The 25,954-nt window shown below is 43.3% G+C and overlaps 1 protein-coding gene across 8 annotated transcripts in view; it reads right to left on the minus strand.

The window, feature by feature from the left end:
* The window catches only part of OSBPL3 (oxysterol binding protein like 3), a 911,347-nt gene that overhangs the window by 81,032 nt on the left and 804,361 nt on the right, over window positions 1-25,954 (minus strand). For all 8 annotated transcript variants that reach the window (XM_069211408.1, XM_069211401.1, XM_069211406.1 and 5 more), the window contains 3 exons: window positions 24,450-24,528; window positions 2,214-2,358; window positions 444-588 (listed from right to left, as the gene is read on the minus strand). In XM_069211408.1, coding sequence (XP_069067509.1) covers window positions 444-588; window positions 2,214-2,358; window positions 24,450-24,528 — 369 coding nt within the window. The remainder of the gene's footprint in view (window positions 1-443; window positions 589-2,213; window positions 2,359-24,449; window positions 24,529-25,954) is intronic.

Here is a 25,954-nt window from a genome sequence, read left to right on the forward strand (position 1 = left end):
ACCAGAGTATATTTCAATGAAAAAGTTCTATCAAAAGATGTTTGAATTAACTTCTTTTCTTTAAAACATACTGAGCAGGCAGGTTCCTATGTCCTCACTTGGAATATAGGCTGCTGGTATTGAAACTGTAGGTTTAAGGAAAGGGTGCCAGGGATAAGCAGAATTCTGTGAACCTATCTCATGAGCAGGGGAATCAATGCTACATTTCGTCTGGTTGATATTGGATGGAGAGAACATTATCCGTTAGAAAAAAATATAATAGACAACATGAGAAAGCAAGTTAAGATGGTAAAAAGATATTGAATTGTAGAATCAATCAGTACATTAATCATAAAATAGAAAGGTCACAAGTGCCAACTCTTTCCGGAATGTTCTGAACCAGTGAGAAAGAAGTGGCTGGTTGAATGGTCATACAGCTGTAATGTGACAGCCACAGCACTCACTTGCTCTCCAGATACAGTTCGATGATGTTGGAGTACCGCAGAATACACTCTCGTGCCATTTCCCAAATAAACGATGCACCGCTTTCCCATTCTGGTCAAAGACAGCACCTTCAATCTCATGAACATTGGGATTCCAATATTTTGCCTAAAAGTAAAAGAAACAATTGGATCTATTTCCTTAAACACGTTCGGAGACATAAAGGTTAAAAGTTGTAGATGAAACCCCATATAAGTTTTACAACTCAAATATTTCTTGCTACAAACGCTTCAGTTACTTGTGAAATTGATTTAATACCCTCGGATTATTGATATAATTAAGGAGTAGTAGCAGACTATGTACTTTCTAAAAAAAAAGAAAGTTGCTTCCTTGTCCTTTTATCGGCAGTAGGAAAAATCAGGCCTGTCACTGAATGGTCCACCCATTACAGACCTACACAAACTGGCACTTCTCACATGGGCACCTAGGGAAGAGTTGCTATCACACGATAAGCACAAGATGAGCTGAAACCCATGCAGAGATTAGCTTTCCAGCTGGTTTGTGGAGGTTCTCTACTGCGGTGACCTGTTATAGGTTTTGCATCCTCCCCAGGATATCGAGGGCAGAGTCTTTAGAAATTTTGTTTTAAGGGAAAGTAGTAATCATTGCTCGAGGAGTGCCTGGCACAAATTATACGACCCTCCTTAGAAGCCCCTCCTTGGGTGCTCGGGCGGTGATGTCATCAAAGCACCCCTGCGCCCACAGGCCCTTGCCCCTTCAACTTCCTTCTTTCTCTCCAGAATCACAACTTTTTTCAACGTTGTTAGTGCTGCAATTGGCACCCTTGGCACTGCATTGTGAGTTATGCATTACACATTTGTAACTATAATCTGTACTTTGATGCCTTGTTGGACTTTATCTCCTGACATTTATTGATGCTGTCTTATATTTCTCCTTTTATGGTATTATTACAGCGCGGACCTAGCTACAAGGGTAATACAGGGTTTCACACAGGCCAAGAACACTCCTCTCTGAAGACATTGGAAGAGAAAAAAAATTGCAAAGTGCAGCTGAGCAGCTGCAAAGAGGAGACCCTCCTTTCAAAAAGAGCGCTTCATTAGCACTTAACATTACAGAACATTCGTTTCTATGCGACAAGAGTGACTATCAACTCTCCCATATGCCTTTGAAGAGTCAGTTGAAAACTCTACTAAAGGCAGGAACCCTCCTTGTAAGATTCCTGCAGAAATTATACCAGAGACATTTCATTTCTCAGCATACCAGCCACTTTATTTATAAAAAATACACTAGTACCACGAAAGCCAAGGGAAAACCTTGCAAAATGAAACCAATGGTCCGAAAGCTGGAAAGACATTACATTTCAGTCTTTAAATCCCACCTGTGCTGCAGTTATTCTGAGCAGCCCTGCCTGGTTTCCCAGGCCTTTGCGCTGCCCAAGTCCAGTTTTTTCCTTTGAATTCTGGGACATGTAGTCTTGTTGATTCAATTATAAGACAGAACTTCAAAACCTAGAAATCAAAGAAAAAACCTGGACTGAAGAATAACACCAGGCATTAACTTGGGAAACTTGGCATCTATGCTACAAGTAGTTGAGGCTTTTCGCTATGCAACTCCCAGTCAGCGGCGGGAACATGGGCACTAATGCAAGTAAGGAAAATGGCCACCATTTACTACTTTATTCATGAATAGCAGCCATATTTGGGGTGCACTCGGCCCCTCAGCCCCTTGCACCTGCCCTCACTATTGATAACCACACCATGCGCGTGACTCACCTTCGAAAACGTCACCTTGCAGTGACAGCTGTCGTCGTTTACATTCTTGATGATGATTTCCCCGTAATGTTCTATCCACCGCTGTCCACTCAAGATGTTATGGATGCACGAGGTGACTTTGTTCCACTCGTAGTGGTCTTCAAATCTTAAAGCAAAACATTGATCATTTATGGTCTTCTAAGATAATTAATAATTCGTAATAACGGAAATCCGCTCTTGTGGGAGGACAAATGCCCTGCGAGGGAGACAGAGGGCTGACTCATGCAGCCTACTTCAAGGTTCTTGGAGGCAGGGGCAAGCACTGTTCACTTACCACTTAACCAACTGCCATTCAAATTATGTATTCACAAAACTTTAATTCTCCTCTCATCCTGTTTACACATTTAATTTGAAGGCAAACACAAATACATGAACAAAATAAAACATTCAGCAGTCAAGCATTATTTTAAATACTGGTTACAAGTTAGCACAAAATAAAAGGGAACCTTACAAAGAACGGAGAAACAATGGTCGCTGATGACACACCCTGTATGGTGAGCACTGTGCATAGGCGCAGAACGCAGCTGTACTCCTATCCTTCAGGAACAGCACCATCTTTAGCTGATGTCTTTTTTGTTAAGCCTGCTTTACAGAAAACACTAAACCCTCAATGACACTGCTAGGGTCCTAACTAATGGAGGCTCCACCAATTGTCATTGCTAAGCCTCCTTGACTTTCAGTGGTAATCGTGGATGATAGTTCAAGGCCTAACTGAAGGGAGGTAGTATAGGGCAAGCCCATGCACACTACAACACAACTATCATACTGCTATAAAGACATTAATGTCCAGTCAGACTCATGAGTACACAACACTGTATTAACTCAAGGATCTATCGATATCTTTACAGTGTAAATGGTAAGTCAAACCACAGAAAGTATAGAAGACAATACTCTAAATGAAATGTACAGTGGAACAATTGTATAAAACAGCTTGGCACTGGAACCGCTATGTCTATGCGTGAACGTTGAGATAGTCATGCAGGACCATCAAGAAGGTAGATACAAAAACATTTATAGTTTAGAAATGTTTCAAACAAGAGCTGATCATGATCACTAGTGGTCCACAACCAGTACGCTTCAAAATGGAAGATTCATAATTCTCCCCCAAAATGTTCACTTTTATTCAAGTCGGTAATGTTTACTGTTTATGACCCACATTTTCGCGATCAGCTAGAACAGAACAACAAGCATTGGCGTAGCCAATAGGTCTCGCCTTTGGGACCTTATAAGTGTTTAGCCATGCAGTACATTATCCAGAGTGCTGTGCCGCCAGAGATTCAAAAGATAGACAATCACTAAACACATTTTTTACAGCCAGAAATGTCTAACAGGCCAGCCTCACTGAAATATTAAAACAAGCTGATAAACTAAAGCAGTGGTTCCCAACCTTTTGACTTCTGTGGACCCCCACTTTATCAATTCTAGAACCCGGGGACCCCCACTGAATCATGATTGGAATCCGGGGACCCCCGACTGAGTCATTACTGAAAGCTGGGGACCTAATTTGTTAAAATTATTAAATTTTCTAAGTAATCGCGGACCCCCTGAGGAGGCTCTGTGAACCCCCAGGGGTCCCCGGACCACAGGTTGGGAACCACTGGACTAAAGAATGCTACTTGACTTTTCGTCCTCCCCTGCATCGTGCTTAGAGGAGGGCTGCACTTGTCTAGCGTGGGGTTCGGGGGGCTAGATCCATCCAGTTTAAAAAACTTCCCTCAGAAACACCGCCTTACTACTATTACTGAAACAAAAAGGTGACACGAAGAGAAGATACTGAAAATGAGGCATGAAATGCACTCCTAAAAGCGGGGACCTCTTGCGTGAATTTCTATACAGCTGTCTGCACCTCCCATATGTCCCGCCAGGTCGCCAGTTCAGAAACAGAAGTCGGACAACAAGGAGAAAGCCGCCGGCATTTACAACTGAATGTCAATATAAAGGCAGTGTACAACTTGGAAAGTACATCTTCGTCTACTTGTAGAACACAAATTCAAAACTGCAAGGAAATACATTTTATGAAGGGAAAAATTGTTTTTGTAGCACGACAAGTGAAAAAGAATGTGAAGAGATGTGAGATAAGGGGGGGTCCGTGGCACAAGCTGTAACAAAGCATGCTATAATTTAACACAGAAGCGCTTAATAAAACTAATTTTTCAAATATTCATATAAATTCCAGAGAGGTAGGTACATCTTCCTGCTGTTTCGTACGCACTTCCGGAATACACCTCACACTCGTAAAACAGCCCATCAACATACAAAACCAGGGATTGAAGAGCTACACAATTGCTTCACACAACCCTAAAAAATGGCGTTTGTTTCGAAGAAAGGATGTGCCATAACATTTAGAGCTGCTGACTTTGGAACTGGGAAGCCAGGTTTAAGTCTCGGCATTGGCAGTTCAAAAAAATCCCATAAAACTTAAATTTCAATCCAAGGAGAAGTTAATTGAAAAACAATAATAATATGAAACATTAATCATGGCGCCGAGCTGTGTTGTCTCCAAAAGTGTATCATAAATTAAAGTTTGTTTACACATGCATACACAGCTACATTCTGGTTGCCAAATGGAGTCAGCTGAGTGCGTTTCATGGTCACGATCCAAGTGCCCCCAAACGATCCACTGCGGATACGGAGCAGAACAGGAGCAGCTAACAAACAAGCTGAAGCAAAAGAAAAAACTAGTGCGTCCACAAAAACGTACATGGGCGATCGTGCAATAATCCATGTAATAGGGTCAATATCCATGGCAGGAACAAAACAGCCAAAAGGAGGGACAAAAGAAAAGCATTTACCAAATAAATAAAAGAAATGTTGAAAGGTAGGCCACGGAACAAATTAAAGTGCTGGGCAAGCCCACAGATGTAGATTACAGCATGTCTGTCAGAAATGGGGTTTCTGGTTGGCTAGGGTATGCACCTCAGCCAGGCAGAACCTACCCACTCTAGTCAGAGCTAGGGAGTTACACGTCCAAGATAACCCCTGCTCACCCCCTTGGTAGCTTGGCACGAGCAGTCAGGCTTAACCTGGAGGCAATGTGTAAAGCGATTGCACAACACACACAACACACCTGACACAAAATGTACACCACAAAGTCAACACAACACTGAGCTATGTAAAAATAATCTGTATTGCACAAAACATAATTAGACCAACATTACACGTAAGCAATACCCTGCTACCTTAGCAGTTGTCAGAATGTTACACAAGTTACTAATACTCTGCAAGAATATGCAGTTGTCACATTAGAACACGTAAGTACTCAGGATTCTGCAACATAAGCAGCAGTCAGGAATTAGAGTAAAAGATATATGCACTTGTCATGAACAATCCCTAAATAAAAGAAACATTAGAGAATATATCACAAGTCATATAATTACATATCAGCTAGACGTGACCATAAAAGGAACATAAGCACATATATGTAGAAACAGTAACCAGGTAGGAAATAGAAAACATCCACAAGTCTGTATTAGGCTCCTAGAGCCTAGATTTCCTAAAGAGTACCTGGTTTCTGGTAGAGAGGCACTCCTAGTGCCTAGAAGTGGAGCATGGGGGCCCCCAGCGCTCCTATGTGCAAAAACGGGGGCCACGCGGTGCTCCTTGGGGGGAGGGGCGATCAGCACCCTCTCTCTCGTGAGAAAGAACAGGCCCCTCTGGGGTCCCGTGATCTTTGTAGGGCCCCCTCCCGGGCCTCGACTGGCCCTCCACAAAAGGGGGGGGGGGAAAGCCAAACAATTGTCAACAAGACTGAACGGGGCGATCGTGCCCCTTAGGCAGTGGCCGGGGGGGAAAGGAACTGCCTTTCCGTACCCGGGTCCTGCAATGAGGAAGGCAGCCGCCCTGGTCCACGGCGCGGCTGCCCAACAGGAGAGAGAGAGGAGCAGGGGCCTCCGATGAGGCTTCCGACCTGCTCTCTGATGCGGCCGCACCCGATCCGGTGCGCGCACTGCTGCCAAGCCTGACCTGGGCTGTTCGGTGGGGCAGGCACCAAGGATGGTGCCTGCCTGTGCCCCGGGGGCGCGTCAGAAAGTGTGCTTCGCCCTGGGGGCACGGTTGGAGCGTACTCGCTCCGGTCTTTGTCTTCTTGGGTGCCCCAGGGGCACGAAGAACAGCGCAATCCTCGCGCTGGCTGCAAATATGACCCCCGGGTCGCGGCGGTGATCTATCTGGTAGTGGAGCGCTTATCAAAGCGTGGGGGCTTCTCCTATAAGCCCGGACTGCAGCAGTGACTTTTAGGGCTCCCAATAAAGCGCTTTTCACAGCGCTAAGATCAAATCTGCAGCCTGGGCTGCAGTGGTGATTTTTCCTCAACAACAACAGCGCCCTTTGGAAAGTGCTGTGGGCCAAGTTTGTAGAAGGGTTTGCAGGGGTGAGGGGCCACAGCACCCTGCCCCTGGGAGCAACCAAAACAAGAAGGAGCACAGGGCTGGTGGGCCCAGCTACAGGCCAGCACAAGGGGTGCAGATGGTGGCAGTTCCTCCTAGTGACCAGGCAGGTCACAGGTCAGCACAACAGCAGCAGTGCAAGGTGGTTTCCTGGTGAGTCCATTCATCAGCGTTCTGTGTCCAGATTCAAGTTCCAAGGATGTTCAAATTGTAGGGAAAATTCCCCTGTACTTAGTCAGTTCTTACAGTGTTTTACAATGGTAGGGAGAGGAGGTTCCAGCCAGTTACAACTGGTTCTGGGAGTGCCCCCTCTCTCCTTTCAGTACAGGCTCCAAACATCAGTGGGGGGTTAACGACCCTATTGTGTGAGGCCATGGCACAGTCTTTACAAGTGCAGGTGTGCCCAGCCACTCCCTTCTCTCAGCCCAGGAAGGCTTTACAATATGTAGATGCACCTCTGTGTCACCTCCACCCTCCCTGTGTTCAGGTTGTCTGAGAAGTATGCACAAAGCACCAACTGTCAGTCTGCCTAGACGTGGATTGAAGACAAGCTGCACAACCTGAAGTGGCATTTTTGTGATAGAAATAAAAAATACACCTACACCAGTAAGCAGCATTTCTCACCACTATCACAACCATACCAAACATGCCTACGCTACCCCTCATAAATCAGACAATACCCATTACACATAAGGCAGGACATTTCCAATGCAATCCCATGAGGAGGCAGCACTCACAGCAGTGAGACACCAAGTTAGGCTGTTTGTCACTACCAGGACAGGCCACGCAACATGGCACATGTCCTTCCTTCCACATACATGGCACCCTGCCCAAAGGGCTAGCTAGGGCGTACCTTAGGGGTGACTTACACGTAGTAAAAGGGGAGTTCTGGGCCTGGCAAGTAAATTTAGATGCCAGGTCCCTGTGGCAGGAAACCGAGCACACAGGCTCTGCGCAAGCAGGCCTTAGATAGGTTTGACAGGCTACTTCAGTGAGTGGCGCAAGCAGCACTGCAGGCCCACTAGTAGCATTTAATTTACAGGCCCTGGGTATAGGGATACCACTTTACAAGGGACTTATAGGTAAATTAAATATGCCAATAAGGTATAATCCAATCATACCAAATTTGTAAGAGAAAGCACATGCACTTTAGCGCTGGTTAGCAGTGAAAAAGTGCTCAGAGTCAAAACGTCAGCCAACAAAGGTCAGAAAAATAAGGAGGCAAAAAGCAAAAAGTCTGGGGAATGACCCTGTAAAAGGGCCAGGTCCAACAATGTCGATAGCTGATTTGTCTATGTTCAGACATTTGGGTAGGTCCCATTGCCACTACCAGTCAGACAATCCTGCTAGTTCAAAGCATCCAGGCAATAAGGCTGATGCATAATTTCCCTCCTCAGAGAGGAGACATAAAACATTTTCTCTTCAGAATGCAATGCAGGGATCTCTTCGTACAAGCAGAAATCTGAAAGCAGGTGTATTTACTTCAGGCAGCCAAGGAAATCAAAGGTGAGGAAAGGAAAAAGTGCTGGATGGGGCATCAGCTATTCTCCCTCTTACAACCAACATGTTTACACAAATAAATGGTTACCAAGGTATGGATAACAAGGTGCATCTATAGTGTTTGCAAAGCATTTACTCCGCACATACATTCTGTTGATAAATATTACAAGGTTTGCACATAATGTCTGCAAATATTAGAAACTTAAAAAAAAAACAAAAAAAACATGAAGTGTTTACTATCTTTCCCATCAGGAATTAAATCACAAGGCAAGGCCAGTAGGCAGCTCCCCTCGGTGCAACTATGCACCCCAAATGTAGAGAATCTAGGAAGTGTAGGCTGCATACATCTAACCACTCTTACCCAGAATGCTCTGCAAATGTCAAACGGTGGCTAAATAAATGCAATTCCTTTAATTTAGGTGCTTGCAAACATAGATGTGTCCAATGGCAAAAGTCCTACCATTCCGTATTCCCCACTTTACTGATAAAAACAGTAGCCTACAGGAGAGCGAGGAGCTATCATACAGGTCAGGAAATTGTAAAAACCCTAATTAAATGAATCTAAAAGGTTTCAGAAACTGATTTGGTGGTCACAATAACATATTTGGAGACGCCCAAATGTCTTTGCCAAGTTCCAATTCTCTATGCACAAAAGTGCTTCACAATTTGTAATTGGAAAGCATGGAATGAGTTCAACATAGGCTGATACAATTTTCAGGGAGTATGCAGGCTACATTATGCTTTGCAGGCTGAAAACACCGGGAGGAGCAGACAGAGTCCCGATGGCTCGTAGCATGCTGCCCAGGATGTCAAACTCACATCATACCAATCGCGGGGATTAAAAGGGGCGAGGTGGCGAGTGGCAGGCGGGGGGCGGGATAATAAAATTAAAAAACAAACAAAAAAAACAACGTACTTGCCCGTTGCACCGTGCCGCTCCTTCGTCCCCTCAGCAGGCAGCACATGCTCCCAGCCTGTCCTGCGGCCAAACGTGACACTGCTCAAAGCAGAGTTTGAATTGGCTGGAGCGCCAACAATAATTAACAGTTATAGGGGGTAGTGGGTGGGGGCGGTCGAAGCTCCTCCACCATAGTGGAGGAACCACCTCTGCATCATACCACTTTTTCAATAGCATTTTTATTTTTTATTTGATAACAAGAAAACCTCGACAAAATGAGATTTCACATACAAATACATTGTGTCTGCATTTTCCCCCCAGCCTTTTCTCCTCCATCCCATTTACAATTCAACATTCACAGAAAGTATCAGTTGTCCTTTTTTTGTTCGAGTTATCTATTCTACTCTACACTAAACAAGTTCATTACTAATCACACTTAACGTTGCATCCCTTAGTCACTGGAGAACAACGCAGGCACAGGGCCTCTGTGTGTTGGAGCACTGTAACATAAGTCTGCCTCTCAGACAAGTAATTTGAGGAGTTGCTGCCAGGTTGACTCAAACTTTCACCTGTCATCTTCCAGGTCAGACATTAGCATCTTCATTAGCATTGTCATGGCTAACAGCAGCTATGGCTTCCCATGACTAATTATCCGTTCTTTTTCTTTCTTCTGTGTGCTGCAAACTCTGGCCTAACTGCCAACATATGAAAGATGGCGGTCCGTTCTCCCATTCTGAAACCTTCTCATCCATGTGGGTGCACCCCAGCGGCTCATTTCGAATTGGTGGATGTATTGTCCCTTTTCTATGGTGGAAAATTTATTTCAAGACGTTTTTGAGGTTCTTACATCCCCACCAGATGTGGATCATAGTTCCATCTTCCCCCATCAAATTTACCATCAGTGTTGGGGTACATTTGCTTACGTTGCTGCTGGGTTCTATACGAATCATATATAATTTTGTATCAGGTGTACCTGCCCCGAATGGTTTGTACAGTTTCCGGTATATCCTGCTACAGTCTGGACAATTCCTTAGGGGTGATTTTCTTTCCCAGTGATTCTTCCTATTTAAGCCTGTTGGGCCATTGTGTTTCATTGGTAATGTTTAAGTGTAGTATAAATTGCTGATATAAGACCCTTAGTGATGTCGTAGTGAGAATAGTTTCTGGAAATTTGTCAAGTTCCTAGTCGCCGACTCTGTTCAATGGGTGTAAGCACCAATGCAGCAGTTGAAAAAAAATTACACCTGCCATTCTCTGTGATTCTAAATTGTCTTGCATCGACTAATTTGAACTGCTGGTCCTGAAATAGGTCCCTCAGCATTCTGCAATCATCTTTACGCCATATCTCAAATAGGTTCACATTTATGGCTGGCATAAATTCTGGATTATTCAGGAGTGACTTAAACGGGGAGAGGAAAATTGGCATAGAGGAGTGTTTAATCCTGTTCATCCCAAACCAGTATCAAAGATTTTGCAACTTCTGATACATGTGCTACTTTTGGTCTTGTGTTCTTAGGCAGCTATGACACATCTCACAAGGGTTGCCCTAGCAAGTGCATTTCCATGATGGCCTAGTGTTTTTCAGTCTCTCTAAGAGAACACTCAAGCTATGCGAAGCTGAGATGTGGTCTAATGAGAATGTGTGTCCTGGAGACCTAGACCCCTCCTCTCTTGTGTACTGTGTAAGACCCTTTTGCCACCTTTGATTAGCCTTTCTGCCATATGAATTCATCACAAGCTGTTAGAATTTGTGACATGCCTTGTAAGGAATGAATGCCAGTATGGCCTGGAATAAGTATCAATCATGGGAGGATGTTCATTTTTAGGGTGTTAATTTGACCCAACCACGGGATAAACATAGGCCACTTTTAGACCTTAGGGTGGTCTTCCATCAAACCTTTTGACTACTTTGCCTCACTTTTTGCTGATCTGTTTTTTGGGCCTTAAACTCTGCACACTTTACCACTGCTAACCAGTGCTAAAGTGCATGTGCTCATTCCATGGTAATATTGGTATATCCAAAATTGGCAGATTTAATTTACTTATAAGTATCTAGTAAAATGCACTAATGTGCCGAGGGTTTGTAAATTAAATGCTACCAGTGGGCCTGCAGCACTGATTTTGCCACCCACTTAAATAGCCCTTTAAATATGTCTCACACTTGCCACTGCAGAGCCTGTGTGTGCGCCGTATGACTGTCCTGTTGACTTGGCATTTAAAACTCCTTGCCAAGCGTTGGACTCCCCTTTTATTAGGCATCATCACCCCTCGGGTAGGCCCTAGGTAGCCTATAGCACAGAGTGCTATGTAATTGAAAGGCAGGACATCTCCTTTTAAGTTTTACATGTCCTGGTAGTGAAAAAGTCTGAAATTCATTTTTCACTACTTTGAGGCCTAATCCTCTCATAGGACAACATTGGGGATTCCTTATTATATTTAATAGAGTGCAGTTCCTGATTGGGAGGGAGTAGACCTGTCATGTTTAGCACCCATGGAATTGTAATCATAATTCCTCTTTAATGGTTAAGTCTGATTTACTATTACAATTTTGAAAAAGACACTTTTAGAAAGTTGCCATTTCCTGCTCTAAGACCTGTGTGCCTGCAGCCTGTCTACAATACACATCTGGGCTGGGGTGACTGTTGGTTTCCTGTATTCCTTCTAGAGAGCCGCACACAAAGGAAGGTAGGTGTGACTGAGTGGCCATCTGCATGTTGATGGGTCATCCTGGGCAGAAGGGGAGGGAAGAGCTGACACACCTGAATAGGCAGTGTCCTGCCCCCACACAAAGGACTGGTTAACCCCCTGCAGTGAGTCTGGAGCCAGGGCAGGAAGGGAGGACCTCAGTCCACTTCAAAGCCCTTCTTTTAAGTCTGCCCCCCACTTCAAAGGCACCACTGGGTATAAGAACTGGGCACATGACCCTACCAACTCAGTACACTTTTGGACCCGTGAAGAACTCCTCTATGAAGGACTGCTCTGCTGCTACAAGGACTGGCACTCTGGACTGCTGCTCTGCAAGAACTGCATTCCTACTGTGCTGTCCTGCTGCCTCATGCCCTCTGCCCTGCTGAGGAAAGACTGAACCCATCTCATTTGAACCCAGAGTGACTCCAAGGGCTTGCTGCTTGCCTCCTGCTCTTCTGAAGTCTCGGGGATACAAAATACTTCAAACCCTCATCACCTGTAGCACCTGGACTTTGTTTGCTGCAAGTCTTGCCCTACCATGTGGAGCCAATCCAGACCTGGGCCCTTGATAGTGGATATAAAGTGCTTCAACTACCAAAATCCACACATTGCTCCCACTGCACCGGTTGGAACCAATGCATCCCCTTTGATGCATCGCTTGCTGTGCAGTCAGACTATGACTCATCACCTTCATCGCAAGCTGACGCACTTCCGACTGCATGGATCAGAACCGTTGCATCGCCTGCATCCAAAGGGATCACCCCCAATGCATCGCCTCCTTTGCTTGCTCCCTGCAGTGGGTCTACAACATCGACACATCCTCCAGCCACAGGTACTTTTTCAGCAGGGTATGTTTGGTCCTTGTATCCAACCTGCGCTCCATCGTGGTCAGCTTGAACTTTTAGAATTGACCTGGTCAAGTATGACCAGATAGCCCCAGTTGGCGTTTGTTTGTAAGCGCTGTATTTGCAGATAGTCTTTAAAAAATCATATTTCGTCTTCTACTTACTGGAGATTTGTTGTTTTGGTCTTATTCTGTTCATTAAATTAAGCTCTATTGTTCTAACCAGGTTTGCTATCCTATACTTTTGTGTGGTATTTTCACTGTTTTAAGTGTTGCACAAACACTTTACACATTGCCTCCTAAGTTAAGCCTGCCTGCTCTGTGCCAAGCTACAAAAGGGTGAGCACAGGTTAATTTACGGAGTGTAACTGACTTACCCTGACCAAGATTGTGGTTCCTACTTGGACAGGGTGCATACCTCTGCCAACTAGAGTCCCCATTTCTAACACCGCCCATCTATAATTTTTAATTTTAGTGAGAATCTGTGCTATATTTATTACCAGATATTTAATGGCCTTTGCAGTCCACTTGAGTGTCAGTGATTCTTTAATCTCCTTTTTAGTCTGTCTGATCACTCTTACCCCCATTATTTTTGATTTAGATACGTTCATTTGAAATCCTGAGTTCTTCCCATAGTGTTGTATAAGGTTTGTTTGTTTAGTGGATGTCGTCAGGTCTACCAGGGTCCGAAGAATATCATCTGCTAATAAATAAATCTTGTGGGGCCTCACCCCAAATGGCATTTTTGAACCTCTGGAGTTTGTCTGTTCAGTTGCACTAGGGTTCGATCGAGAGAGCATTGATGAACAGGGACAAGGGGCATTCCCTTGTCTCATCCCTCTCATAATTGCTGACCTGTCCAAACAATACCCAGTCACTTAACTTGTTGCCCTAAGGACATCAGATTGTGGCCTATATACTCCTATGCGTGTGGGGTCCCATTCCTACCTTCCTTACCAATGCCTGGAGAAATGGCCATTCAATGTGGTCAAAAGCTTTTTTCGGTGTTGATCCGAAGACCATAATGGCCATTATCTTGTCTATTTGCCTTTTCAATGAGATGTACTTTTTAAAAACATTATGCCCTTGCTGCTATACAGGAAAGGCTGAAATACCAGTACATTTTGATTGTCAATGGAGGGATGGAGGTCTATGCAGGCCTCAGTCAAAATAGTGGCACTTGTTCTCAATGAGTCCCATGGGGATTTCTATGGTTGTAATGTGTATTTAGTTTTATTTTGCAGGTTTATGTAGTGCGAATGAGACAAGGGGTGACAGAGTGCTTTACATTGGGAACAGTTTTTACAGAATGACAATATTTACCTAAGCTAAGATTTATAAAGTTACAGTTCTTGTTATTTGGGATACAATTTCATTACATTTCAGGATTACTACAGAAGGTTATATTATGTGCCCCATTTCAATTCTGAGCAGTAGGACTTGGGAAGGTCATGGCACACTGCTATTAAACCTAGCTACTGCCCAACAGCAGTAGAACTCCGAGCATTGTTGGTAATTATTTATGACCGCTGCCACATTTTGACATAGTCAAGAGCACTACACCTAAAATGGCTGTCTCAGTCATGCAATAATTCAGACATGAGTTCCTTGGGAAAGAGAGAGCAAATCTTGTAAAGGGTAGATCTTCTGGTCTATATGGTGAGAAGATGACTACTGATTTGTAAAGAGTTATGGCTACACATGTACTGACAATGCTTTTGTTTATTCTCTCAACAGAAGAACTGGCAATTTGTGCCTCACTGTAAACAGTTCATTTACACTGAAAGGAATTTAGAATCCCTTGCACTGCAAAGAGTAAGTCTGTTGACAGTCCAATGCATAGAATTAAACTGTGACCAGTCGTTGTGCATCATGCCTAATATATAACGCATCATATGGTTTTCTGCTGGTGAAGAATCTACAAGTGGAATTACTGCCACGATAAGGACAAAAGGCCCGCAGTTATTCTACTAGAGGTCTTCCACAGGCATAGTCTTCTCTGGTTTATGACTGGCTCTACATATAGTGTATTTATAGTAAGCATCTCACTCTAAATCAACTCCTCAAATTACAGAGCACATTGTAGCATCCTATGCATGAAAACATCTTGTTTAAATAACATATTAAATTAAGAGTAAAGCTTGCATCCCATGGGCTCAACATAACTTCCTATGCAAACGACACCCAACTCATCCTCTCTCACAGACAACCCTCTCCACCAATAAAACTAACTTCCACAGATGCAAGACAAGCGTTTCTGACTGGATGAAGAACAACTGCCTGCAGCTGAAAACAGACAAGACGGAAGTACTGATCTTTGGCAACAGCAGCAAAACATTTAACAACTCTTGATGGCCCTCAGACCTAGGACCCTCACCCACTCCCTCCGACAATGCCAAAAACCTTGGAATCATCATTGACAAGCGCACCATGAAATCACAGATCAATGCCATCTCCTCCGCCTGCTTCCTCACTTTGCACATGCTATGTAACATCTTCAAGTGGCTACCCCTACACATACAACACACCGTGACACAGGCCCTCATCACCAGCTGACTGGCTTATGGCAATGCCCTCCATGTAGGAATCACTGCACACCTCCTACATAGACTTCAGACCATACAGAACGCTGCAGCCAGACCCATCCTCGGCCTTCCCCAATGAGCCCACATCCCACTCAACCTTAGGCAACTCCACTGGCTCCACGTACAGAACAGATGCCAATTCAAGCTGCTGACCCACACACACACAGGGCTCTATACAAACAAGAACCCGTGTACATTAACTACTACCTGAACTTTCACCAACTGTCGAGAAGACAAAGCTCTACCTCCCTTTCACTTGCCCACACTCCTCACATCTACCAAAGCAGAAGTGGAGGACACACCTTCTCTCACATCGCAGCAAAAATCTGGAACAGCTACCCCATGCACTTCCAGACCATCAACTCAGTTCCAGAATTCTGAATGGCCCTCAAGACCTGGCTATTCGAATAAGCCTCCGGGACGGGCAAGCGCTTGGATACCCTAATGGGTGATTAGCAGCGCTTTATAAATACTGATTGATATATTGCATCAAATCAGGAAAAGGATTAGTTTAGAAAGTGGAAATATAATTAGAATTACAATGTTGACATCAGGGACATTTAGGATAAGAAAAGGATCTGTGGTTTAAGTTCCTCTTGATACACATTCAGAAGAATTTTGTAGGAAATAAAAAGAAAAACATTAACAGTTTTTGCTTCTAGGTTTTCAAGTAGTGCCTGTGCCCCAGAAGTAATATTGCCAATATCGGTGCTAAGGAAACCATGTGAACTGTAAATAGATGTTTTACCAAAACAAAAACAAAAACAACCATAAGTTTAAAAAATGTGTTCCACAGGCTCTTTTCAAGCAGTTCTCTAGACCTGCAGAAGATAAGCTACATTTCACACAGAAACCAATGTATTTGCTATGTACTGTATAGTATTGGAGAAATTTCATAACACTTTCATTAACTTATGGAGATGCTCTAAAAAGCTTTCCAGTTGGTTTTGTAAGTAACTATGCTATTGCAGTACATGGGTGCAAAAAACATGCTGGTATAAGGGTCATCTATTAGTGGTGTGCTTTGGAATCATGCACAAAACTCAGAAACTGTGCTCAGATCATGATGAAGAGGCATTTAGAAGCATCTCACATATGGAGAGGCAAGGGAATGCAGTGTAAAGGACAGCTGGCATGTTTCATACACAAACCATTCTAACGTTAATCTGGCAGTCACGTGAGTCATGACTTTGGGAACAGCCAAGCCATTACTGCTTTTCTGAATCCTAGATGGCCATTGATATACATATCCACGTTGGAAGCACATTCCAAAGCCTGAATGTCAAGTAAGTAGCTAGTCGATTTATAAGGGTTTCGGCTCATGAGGAACCTATTGGTGGTCCACAAAGTCAAATGCTGATGGAAGGTCAAGTACGAGAAGTAAAACAAATCCATTAGCATCAGCAGAGTTCCTCAGGGCATCCCAAATGGATGTTATTGCAGATTCAGTGCTTTTTCCAGAACCCTGTTTGGTTGTTTGACAGTGGCTTGTTTTGTGTGATGAAGCTTGAGGACTTTTCATGGATAGTGGTCCATAGTTTGCTGGGTCAGACTGCTTATGTCCTTGTTTCTTAAGATTTGGTTTAACTTAAGATGATTTCAGGCCAGTTGGAATCTATTATAACATATCCACTGCTGGGTAGAACCATGACATTCAGGTATTCCATATGATGCCTTTAGCCTGCCATGATTACAGTGGAATGTGAGGGAGGTTGAAGAATGGCTGTTGACAAAGGTAGTCCATTTGGAGCTAGTGCTCATCATGCTGGTGGAATAACGGAAGACTCAACCTTATTGATGTGTCCAGAGTACTTCTTAACACTGGCGACGAGTTCCTGTGAGGGGCAGATTGTCCACCAGCACCTCTCACCACTGTGAAAAGGCTTGAAACCATTTTGGCACTTTGTTGTGATTACAGTTTTAGGAGTATTATATTATATGCATGGCGCTACTTGTGAATGCGAACGTGGATCAGAAGACAAAACAGCATTAGGCCACAGTAAACAGCTTTTTAAGTGCTAGGAAAAAGAATACACACTATGAACGTGTATGTTGGTAGCAGCGAACAACTTTCTTTGTGTTCTTGTGAAGGTTACTCAGCACTGTGTGTGAACACAAAGGTTGGAGTGCTGAAGTATGAGAAGATGGATCGGAGGAAAATTAACTATAATCACTGTGGGTGAAAAATGTTTATGTGACGTTAAGTCACAGTTCTTCACGTCCCTGACCGGATTGAAAAAGTCCAGGGCAACTACCACCTGCTTGAGGGCCCTGGATTAGCGGACTGCTGCTGCAACATCTTTCTGATGTGTGAAGCAGTCGGACAACAATGGGGACACTCTGGAGTGTTCAGGCCGCTACCGCAAGGATAATTCAACGCAGTCGCGTTTCCTCTGCAGCGGAGACAGATTGGGACACTCCGCCCAGCATTCAACTTGAGGATTTCGTTGCACATTGCTCCTCCTGTGCGGCATCATTTTCCTCCTGTGTAATCACAAACTATTGGGTAATGCTGTGGAGGGGCGTGTCTCTCCTCACCAATCAATTGCTAGCACCAAGGCTTTTTGGTTGCAGATTGGATGATGCTCCACATTAGCTAGACTGCTAACCCCTGAACATGTGTGGCAAAGAGAACTTAGTAGTTCTCAACCAGCTTTTATGTTGTTCTTGTTTTTAAGAACATTGACACAATTTTTAAGCTAGTCGTTATTATGTTGAATTGTTATTTTCACTTTTTACTTATGAAATTATTGTTTTAGCTTCTTTCTTGCACAGTTTTTTTTTGGCTTGTTGTTTCATCTCATTGTGTTAATTTGTTGTGTTCACTTGCTTTGCAGGTCATAATGTCAGTACCTAATAGGTCACAGCCTCCCCAATTTTTATTCGAATCTGGTGAACCTCAGTTACCATGGAAGAAGTGGAAATTGTTCTGCATCAAGAAAGCAAGGAGTATTGCTACACAATTTAGGGTTTAGGAGCATAACCTATATGGCAGCCTTGATGAAACTGATTAGGCATGCAGATGGCCAACCTAGGGATGACTTTGAAATGTCACTCATGATGTTGGAACAGCGTTTTGGTCCGCTCATTAACATTGTAATGGAAAGGCAAAAGTTATTTTCTAGGGCGCAAGCAATAACTGAAGTGGGCAATTATGTGGCTTCCTTGAAGAGTTTGGCATGCACATGCAAATTTGGTGAGCTATCTGATTCACTCATCAGGGACCAACTTGGGTGTTGCACCATTGATAATAGGGTTCAAGAAAACATTTGGCCAAAATTCCCACTTTAAGAGAAGCAATAGATACTGTAGGGGGAATGGAACAAACCTCTAGCTGGATTAAGGAAATGAGAATCACACTTTACACTACAGTAGAGAAAGTAGCAAGCTCAGGAGCAGGAAAGGAAAATAGTGAAGACTATAAGAAACATTAAGACAATAAAAGACCTGCCCACAAAAGTTTGGGGGTCAAAGGATTGATCCAATGAGGGACTCTAGATTCAACTGCTTCAAGTGTGGCAGTTCTAACAATTTGTCTAATAGCTCCAATTGCTTTGCACGCAATGCAGAGTGTCGAAAATGTGGTAAGAATGGGCATTACACCTGTGTGTATACGCACAACAAAGTACAAGAGATGTATTTGGCGGAGGAAGATGACCAAAAAGTAATCTTACACATGTCTCTTTCACCTGAAAGTGTTAAAAGGATGGATGGGGAAGTTGATAGTGGACATGTCAGAATGCCTGAATGTGTAATGACCATTGGTGGGAATGAATTAGTATTACTTGCGGACTCTGGATCTCCATTTACTCTTGTCGGAGACAATAATTAAGAGAGAGTTTATGGGGAGAAAGGTATAAAACTGTTGCCTTTGGATACTAAACCAGAAGGTTATGGAGGAGCAACTCTTGATCTGCTCAGATATACTGCCATGAGCATCAACTTCAAGGGGAGAGACCCTCCCTTGGCAAGGTTTATGTGGCCAAGCAGGGTGAATATCTGTTTGGATGGCGACACCAAAGAGATTTTGGGATCATACTAAATCCAAATTCGTAAGAACAGGTTGTTCTGGTCACCATGGAGGAAGGCTGTTCACCTGTGATCCAAGAATTTCAGGATGTGTTCAGGGATGAGCCGAGTCTTCTGAAAAACTTTCAGCACAAGATTATTCTTAAAAACATGCTATGCCCACAGTGCACAAGATGAGAAGCGTGCCTAATCTAATGTTAAAACCTCTCCTGGTAAAGATTGATAAATTGTTGTCCATGAGAGTGATGGAGGCGATTGAGTCCTCAGAGTGGCTACCTCAATTATTTTAGCCCCAAGGAAAATGGTAATAAGATCAGAATGTGGGCGGACTTAAGGTACTAAAACGAAAACATCTGGGTGGATTGCCAGCGTCTGACCATTATAGCGGGAGCACTGTCCCTGCTCAAAGATGCTAGTGTGATGGATCTTTCCGTTGCCTACCAGGTGAAACTGCATGAGGATTCATAGGCACTAACATCTTTTGTGACACCGCTTGGGGCTTTCACATTTGTTAAGCTGCCTTTTGGGTTGACTTTCACTGTAGGATGTTTCAAAAGATTTATGAAATTGATGCTTAAGGGTATTGATTCTGTGATTTTCTTCCAAGATAACATCTTGGTATAGGCGAAGGGCACACAGAGTCATGATCTTGTACTGCGGAAAGTGTTGTCAAGACTCCGGGACAGTGGCCTCACACTTAAGAAGAAAAATGTAAATTTGGGGCAGTTCTGTCTCCTGCTTAGGACACTCAGTTTCGGGGAGTCAGATAAGTTCCAAGTTGGCACTGGTAAAATCTATTTTAGATACACCCACTTCTGTCACCAAGGATCAAATCAGATCATTCATGGGGCTCGCTGAGTATTACGCTAAATGTATCCCCAATTTTGCCAGTGTGATCCAACCGAATAGGCTACTCCTTAAAGAAGGGGACATATTTTCACTGGTCTAAAGATTGTATAAAGGCATTTGGGGCGGTTAAGGATACCATAGGTAAAATGCCTAATTTAGGGCATTTTCACACCTCTAGGAAGGCCTATTTCACAAACAATACAAGCATGAAGGGTCGTGGAGCTGCATTATACCAGGTGGTGGATGGAGAAGAGAGAGTTGTTGCCTTTGCCTCTCGCTCTTTGTGAGGTGAAGAGGAGAGATACTCAGTCATTAAACGCAAAGCTTTGGTCGGCATATGGGCTGTTCATCATTTCAAGTTTTTCTTTTGGTGATTACCATTTGTCCCGAGAATGGATCACAAGCAGTTAGTCCAGCTATTGGGGTGCAGGAAAATTGATAATATCACACCTCGCATAAAGAGGTGGGTGGAAAGTTTGAGTTCAATTACCCTGTAAAATACCTGCCAGGGGATAAAACCTTACTGGTGGATTGTTTGTCTAGTTTACTTGAGGAGAGAGATTGTGGGCTGGACTTGGTCGATCACAAGGTCAGGTGGCTCAAGTAGACAGCCATGTGAGTTCTGTTACAACAAAGCATGCAAGTGAGTTTTTACAAGAGGTGTTTGCTTGTGAAGGTGTGCCTAAGACCATATTAACAGAAAATGGAGTGAAAATTGTACCTCTACAAATGAGAAAGTTCCTGGAAGACCTTACCATTAAACACTACTGCACGGCTTTATATTCTTCTCATGGAAATGGCTTGGTAGAGAATATGAATCATTTGGTCAAGGCTTGTGCTCAGACTGCTGTGGAGAGGGGACTCCTTGTGAGATTAGCACACCAAAACTCTAGGCACACCAAAATACGCCCAATTTGGTCACCAAGATGACTCCTTTTATGTGCTTAGCGAGGCAGGTTGGCAAGCAGCAAGTTGAACTGTTCTTGGTTGAATTTCAAGAAACAGATAATTGACTCCCAAACTGTCAAACTTCACCAACAGAATCATAAGAGACAGCATGACAACAGACAGGGGGTACAAAGTCATGACTGGAGGGCAGGAGATGTGGTTTTCATAAAGAATCCGGTTAGGTCTCCCAAAGGAAAATCTAAATTTCTGGGTCCAAAACGCATAATCCAAGTAAAGAAAAATGTTGTGGTGGTGGATGATGGAGGGGTGTGGGGTATGTTCCATTTGACGAGGAGTGCAACAAGGAGTATGTTTGATATGGACTGTGGTGGACTATATCAAAGTGGAGTCAGTGATGAACCATATCAAGTTGGTACCTGCCGCAGTCTCCACCCTAACAAGAGGCCTAAGCATCTGGATGACTATATTTAATTTACGTTATTTGAATAATTCTGTACGTTTTATGGGTCAGTGGTTGAGATACTGTACTCCTGTTACTCTGTTACATGAATTACCATGCTGTACAGTTACAATGCACTTACATTACTGTCATCGTTCCTCTTATTTCTTCCTTCCATTGTTAGGTATACAGTCATTTTGCTATGTTTTGGTAAATCTATTTTATTGTGCATCTATCATTTTAAGCTTTTTCTGTGGTTAATGTTGATAACAATTCATGTTTGGTTTTGTATAAATTATAATTTCTGTTTTATACATGAAACAACCTATCCACTGCTGGGCAGAACCATGACACTCAGGTATTCCATATGATGCCTTGAGTCTGCCACGCTTACAGTGGAATGTGAGGGAGGTTGGAGACTGGCTGTGGAGGAAGGTAGACAGTTTGGAGCTAGTGCTCAACATGCTTATGGAATAAAGGAAGACTCAACCTTATTGATGTGTCCAAAGTACTCCTTAACAGAATCTTTCCAGTTGATAGGCTGGAGTTGATGACTGCTGTCACCACTACAGCGGCAAAAGGTTAAAGGAGAATGGCTTTGGAAATGTTTGAAGGCCACATTTTTGCTGGGAAGCCTACAATGTTCATATACATTTCATTTGATCTCAGTTTTCCTTTTTCATTAGCAAGCAGAAGGAGCAGAGTTTAGATTTGTGTGGCGGAAAATAACCAGTTTAGTGAGGCTAACAATGAAAAATTATTGCTTGGTGTTTTTTCAGTAGCAGTAAGATGCAAGTTTACCATCTTTTGATTAGGTGCATTCCTGAGTGTTCAATTCTTATTGAAGTACAGACGTTTTGAAATTCAGCACTTATTCTTAAGTGCTCTTAGGTTGAACATGTAGCATCTGTGGTGCTTTTAGACTAGAGAGATCCTTTTGTGTTCAAGATTAAGGGGGTCATTGTGAACAAGGCGGTAAACACCGCTGTGTTCATGCTGGCGGTCCTTCCATAGACCACCAGCCCCCTTGAGGTCCCACCGGCCGCATTACAAACATTCTGCTAGGCCTGGACATTGCCGACAGCTCCACATGGAGTCGTCGTCAATGCCGTTGTGCGGCGGGTGCAGCAGCACCCATCGCGCATATCACTGCCCGTAAATAGGGCAGTGACCTGCGCAACGGAGCACTGCATGGGGGCCCCTGGAGCAGCCCTTCCACCAACCTTTCTCTGGCGGGGGAACCCACCAGGGAAAGGCTGAGGGAAAAAGGGTACATGATCCGGAGGGCAGCGCTGCTTGCAGCGCTGCCCTGTCGGATAATGTAATCCACCATCGTGAGGTTGCCTGTCGGCGGTAGCCTGGCGGTGGCGGAGGGCCTTTTCATGGGGGTCTGAACCACTGGGTTCATAATGAGCCCCTAAGTCTTGTAGGTATTGTACTACTTTTGAATCAGTTTGTAATTGAGGCTACAACATTTTCTCTATTGTCTTCCAAGGCATCTGGTTTCACTTTTTTCACGTTTCCCATCCTAACTGAACCACCATAATCTCTCTGTACAATGGGAGATGTGCTGTTTAGGGGGATACCGCAATATTAAAAGTACCTGTTAGCCACTGAATGAACTACTTCATGTGCACTATTGGGTCAAGGGGCAGAAAACCCCTAACTTTTTCTTGGAAGGACTTTAGGTCAAATCTCTTCCAGGGTCTAGTAGACATAGTTGTAATAGGCTTTACAGATGGCTGTGTTTCCCTGTGAAGGGTTAAGAGATCGTTCTATATAGTGGTGTTTCTTCCTGTGACTGAGATGAGAACAAATATATCATCAAGGACGTGGCCTGCTGAATGGGTGGGACCAGTGACTAGTTGATGGAAAGGGAGAGCTTTAAGATTAAGGAGTAGGCAAGAGTTCTGCCACTGTGTCAATTTATTGACCCAGGCGTTAAGATCTTCTAAGAAACAGAGATGCTAATAGTTCATAGTAGTGTCAGATATTGAGTGCAGAATAACATCTACAAAGGATGGGTTGTGTGGGGAGGCTTACTGATGAGAAGAAAAGAGGTAGGGTAGGTACACTATGGAGTATATAAACCAATATGTGCTACACATGAGGAAAGTGAATTTTGGTTTTGCTGGACCCTCATATCCAACACCAATATAGCCCTACCTCAAAGGTCCTGTGCTAAGTTCGCACTTAAGAGTTGGGGAGGAAGGTCAATTTTCATATCTGAACAAGCAAATGACTGGGCACATCTGTATACATTTACAAGCAAGTTGTTGCACAGAAAGGGTTGCATTCCCAAAGTGGGACACAGACTTAGGCTGGATTTTAGCTGTGCACTTTCTCTGCCAATCATGTGCAGAGCAACCACGGTCTTCCTTGAAGACTAACCTATTTTGATTGGATGCAGGCAATCAATCAGAATGGTCTAAACAAAGAGAACGGTTCTGAAACATGGCCATAGGAACCCTAACACAATCTGTTTTTTCAGCCAGATTGAATTGATGCCCTTCAATTAGATCAGAATTTGTTCTTGAGCTCAAAGCATTCTCTTTGGCTGCCAAATAGCCAGTCGGGATAAGTGACACAGCCTGCCCATTCCAGGCCTATTTTGTGGTGTAGGGAAAATGGTCAAAACAAACATGGGCAATTTCCCCTTTGAGGGCATTCTTAGGACTGCAAAGTCCATTATTTGCCCTGTAGGAGAACAAAAACAAATGCTGGATTCTACCATTTGTTTTTATACCACAGTTTCCCCTCACAACCACTCCTGAGTTATGACCTGGCACAAAGTGTAAGCAGAATTCCCAACACTACAAGTACAATATGGCTAAATCTAATTAATCTATAATAATAATATCTAAATTTACGTTTTGATCTTATAGCACTGGTTTGCACAAAAACCTTGATAATGATTTTTAAGAGGCAAAGTAATTGAGCTTTTTGACTCAATATTTCAACAAATATACTAAAACATGCTCTACTCAATATCATATAAAGTACTGCATTTCAGGTTTAAAACAAAAAACAACAAAACAAAAGTGCACAGAATAAAATGTAGCTTTACTTACGCTGGGATTATGACATGAGTTGTACCAATTGGAACAATCTCCATTGACTTGCCCCAGAATTTGTTTTTCCATCTCACATCTGCACATAAACAAAACTGTAAAATCAGAATCAAGATAGATTTTACATTTAATCACAGAAAATATAGTAAAGAAAATACAGGGATCCGGGAACATATTTAGAAAACATTCACAGACACAATAGTGTACCTTATAAGAGAATTTGCAGAAGAAAATGCATGTGAATGCTTGACATGTTTATTTCATATTTACTACTGTGGCAATGAACATGGCTGTATAAAAATGGAGCATGTTCCCTAGGAGGAGAAATACCAATTATATATTGTATACTTCTTTGACAGTTAAATATGGATAGGTTCATAAGCTATAACAAAGGGTCTGTTGAGCCACCACTTCCGCTGCAGTTGTGACAGTGACTCACTGTCCTGCACAAACCTACCTGTTCACCTTAGAGTAGCTGCAAGGTCCCTTGCGGTCTGTGGCTGTTGATAAATGACAACCTGGCTTTTGTGTATGCATGGTGGCTTAGGTCGCTTTTTTCTTTCTAGATGGGCTGCCGTTCATCCAGGTCATGCTGCTAGAGCACAGTAGATATGTTGGTTCCTACTTTTGGGACACGTGTTGCTGGTGACAGCAGCAGTGGTGTCACAGGGCACCTTGGGGCACAGTGAGATGTGCTCTGCAGTACACTGCAGGTTTTCCCTATTACTAAGTTCATTCAGTCATGAATTTCTCTATATATTAATGAGGAAGACCAATCCAAGAAGGTGCCTACTTCATGTTTGAAAGTTTCAAGTTCCAGTTGTGCCCTATATCAGAGCAGGACATCAATCATTGCGGTCTTATCAAAGATGGAGTGTTTTTTCTGATGGTTCATCATCTACAGTTCTCATTGTTGTCCGTTGTCTTCTTCCTACTTTCAACCAGGATTACATCTTCTCTGTCTCTGAGGTTATGTTGCCAGCTGGCATTCCACTTTGCTGAGTATGTTACCTTGAAGCAAAATCCTTAACTACAAATTTCAAGACATGGAGATTTTTTCATGCTATAGGCTTTTTCCTCTGCTTGAAGGGAGTCTCCTCTACAGACTCCTATTTCTTACACAAAACTGCCATTGTGCCAGATCATTGTAGCATCACCCCTTCCTCGTGGAAACCATAAACCAACAACTGAAGGACTAGCCATGTCTAGGCATTAACAGGGTCATTTGAACATCTGGTGCCTACAAAGTAGATTTTACTACTATTAATTGAGAATAGGAATTTGTTTATTTTTGGAGGAAATAGTGATTTGAGATCCTTATAGAAGAAAAAGTGTGTAGTAAACAAAGAAATTAAATGAAGTCTGTATGGTGTATATCCCTTTCCACTCCATGTCATTACACACCAAGACACAGATCCAAGAGAAAATAAGAGCACCACTCAGGTATGACAAAAACAACTGCCACAGAGGCCATACTTTAAGTCAACAACATTCCAAGCAAGCAC

This window comes from Pleurodeles waltl, chromosome 10 (assembly GCF_031143425.1).
Source record: "Pleurodeles waltl isolate 20211129_DDA chromosome 10, aPleWal1.hap1.20221129, whole genome shotgun sequence".
Classification (NCBI taxonomy): Eukaryota; Metazoa; Chordata; class Amphibia; order Caudata; family Salamandridae; genus Pleurodeles; species Pleurodeles waltl.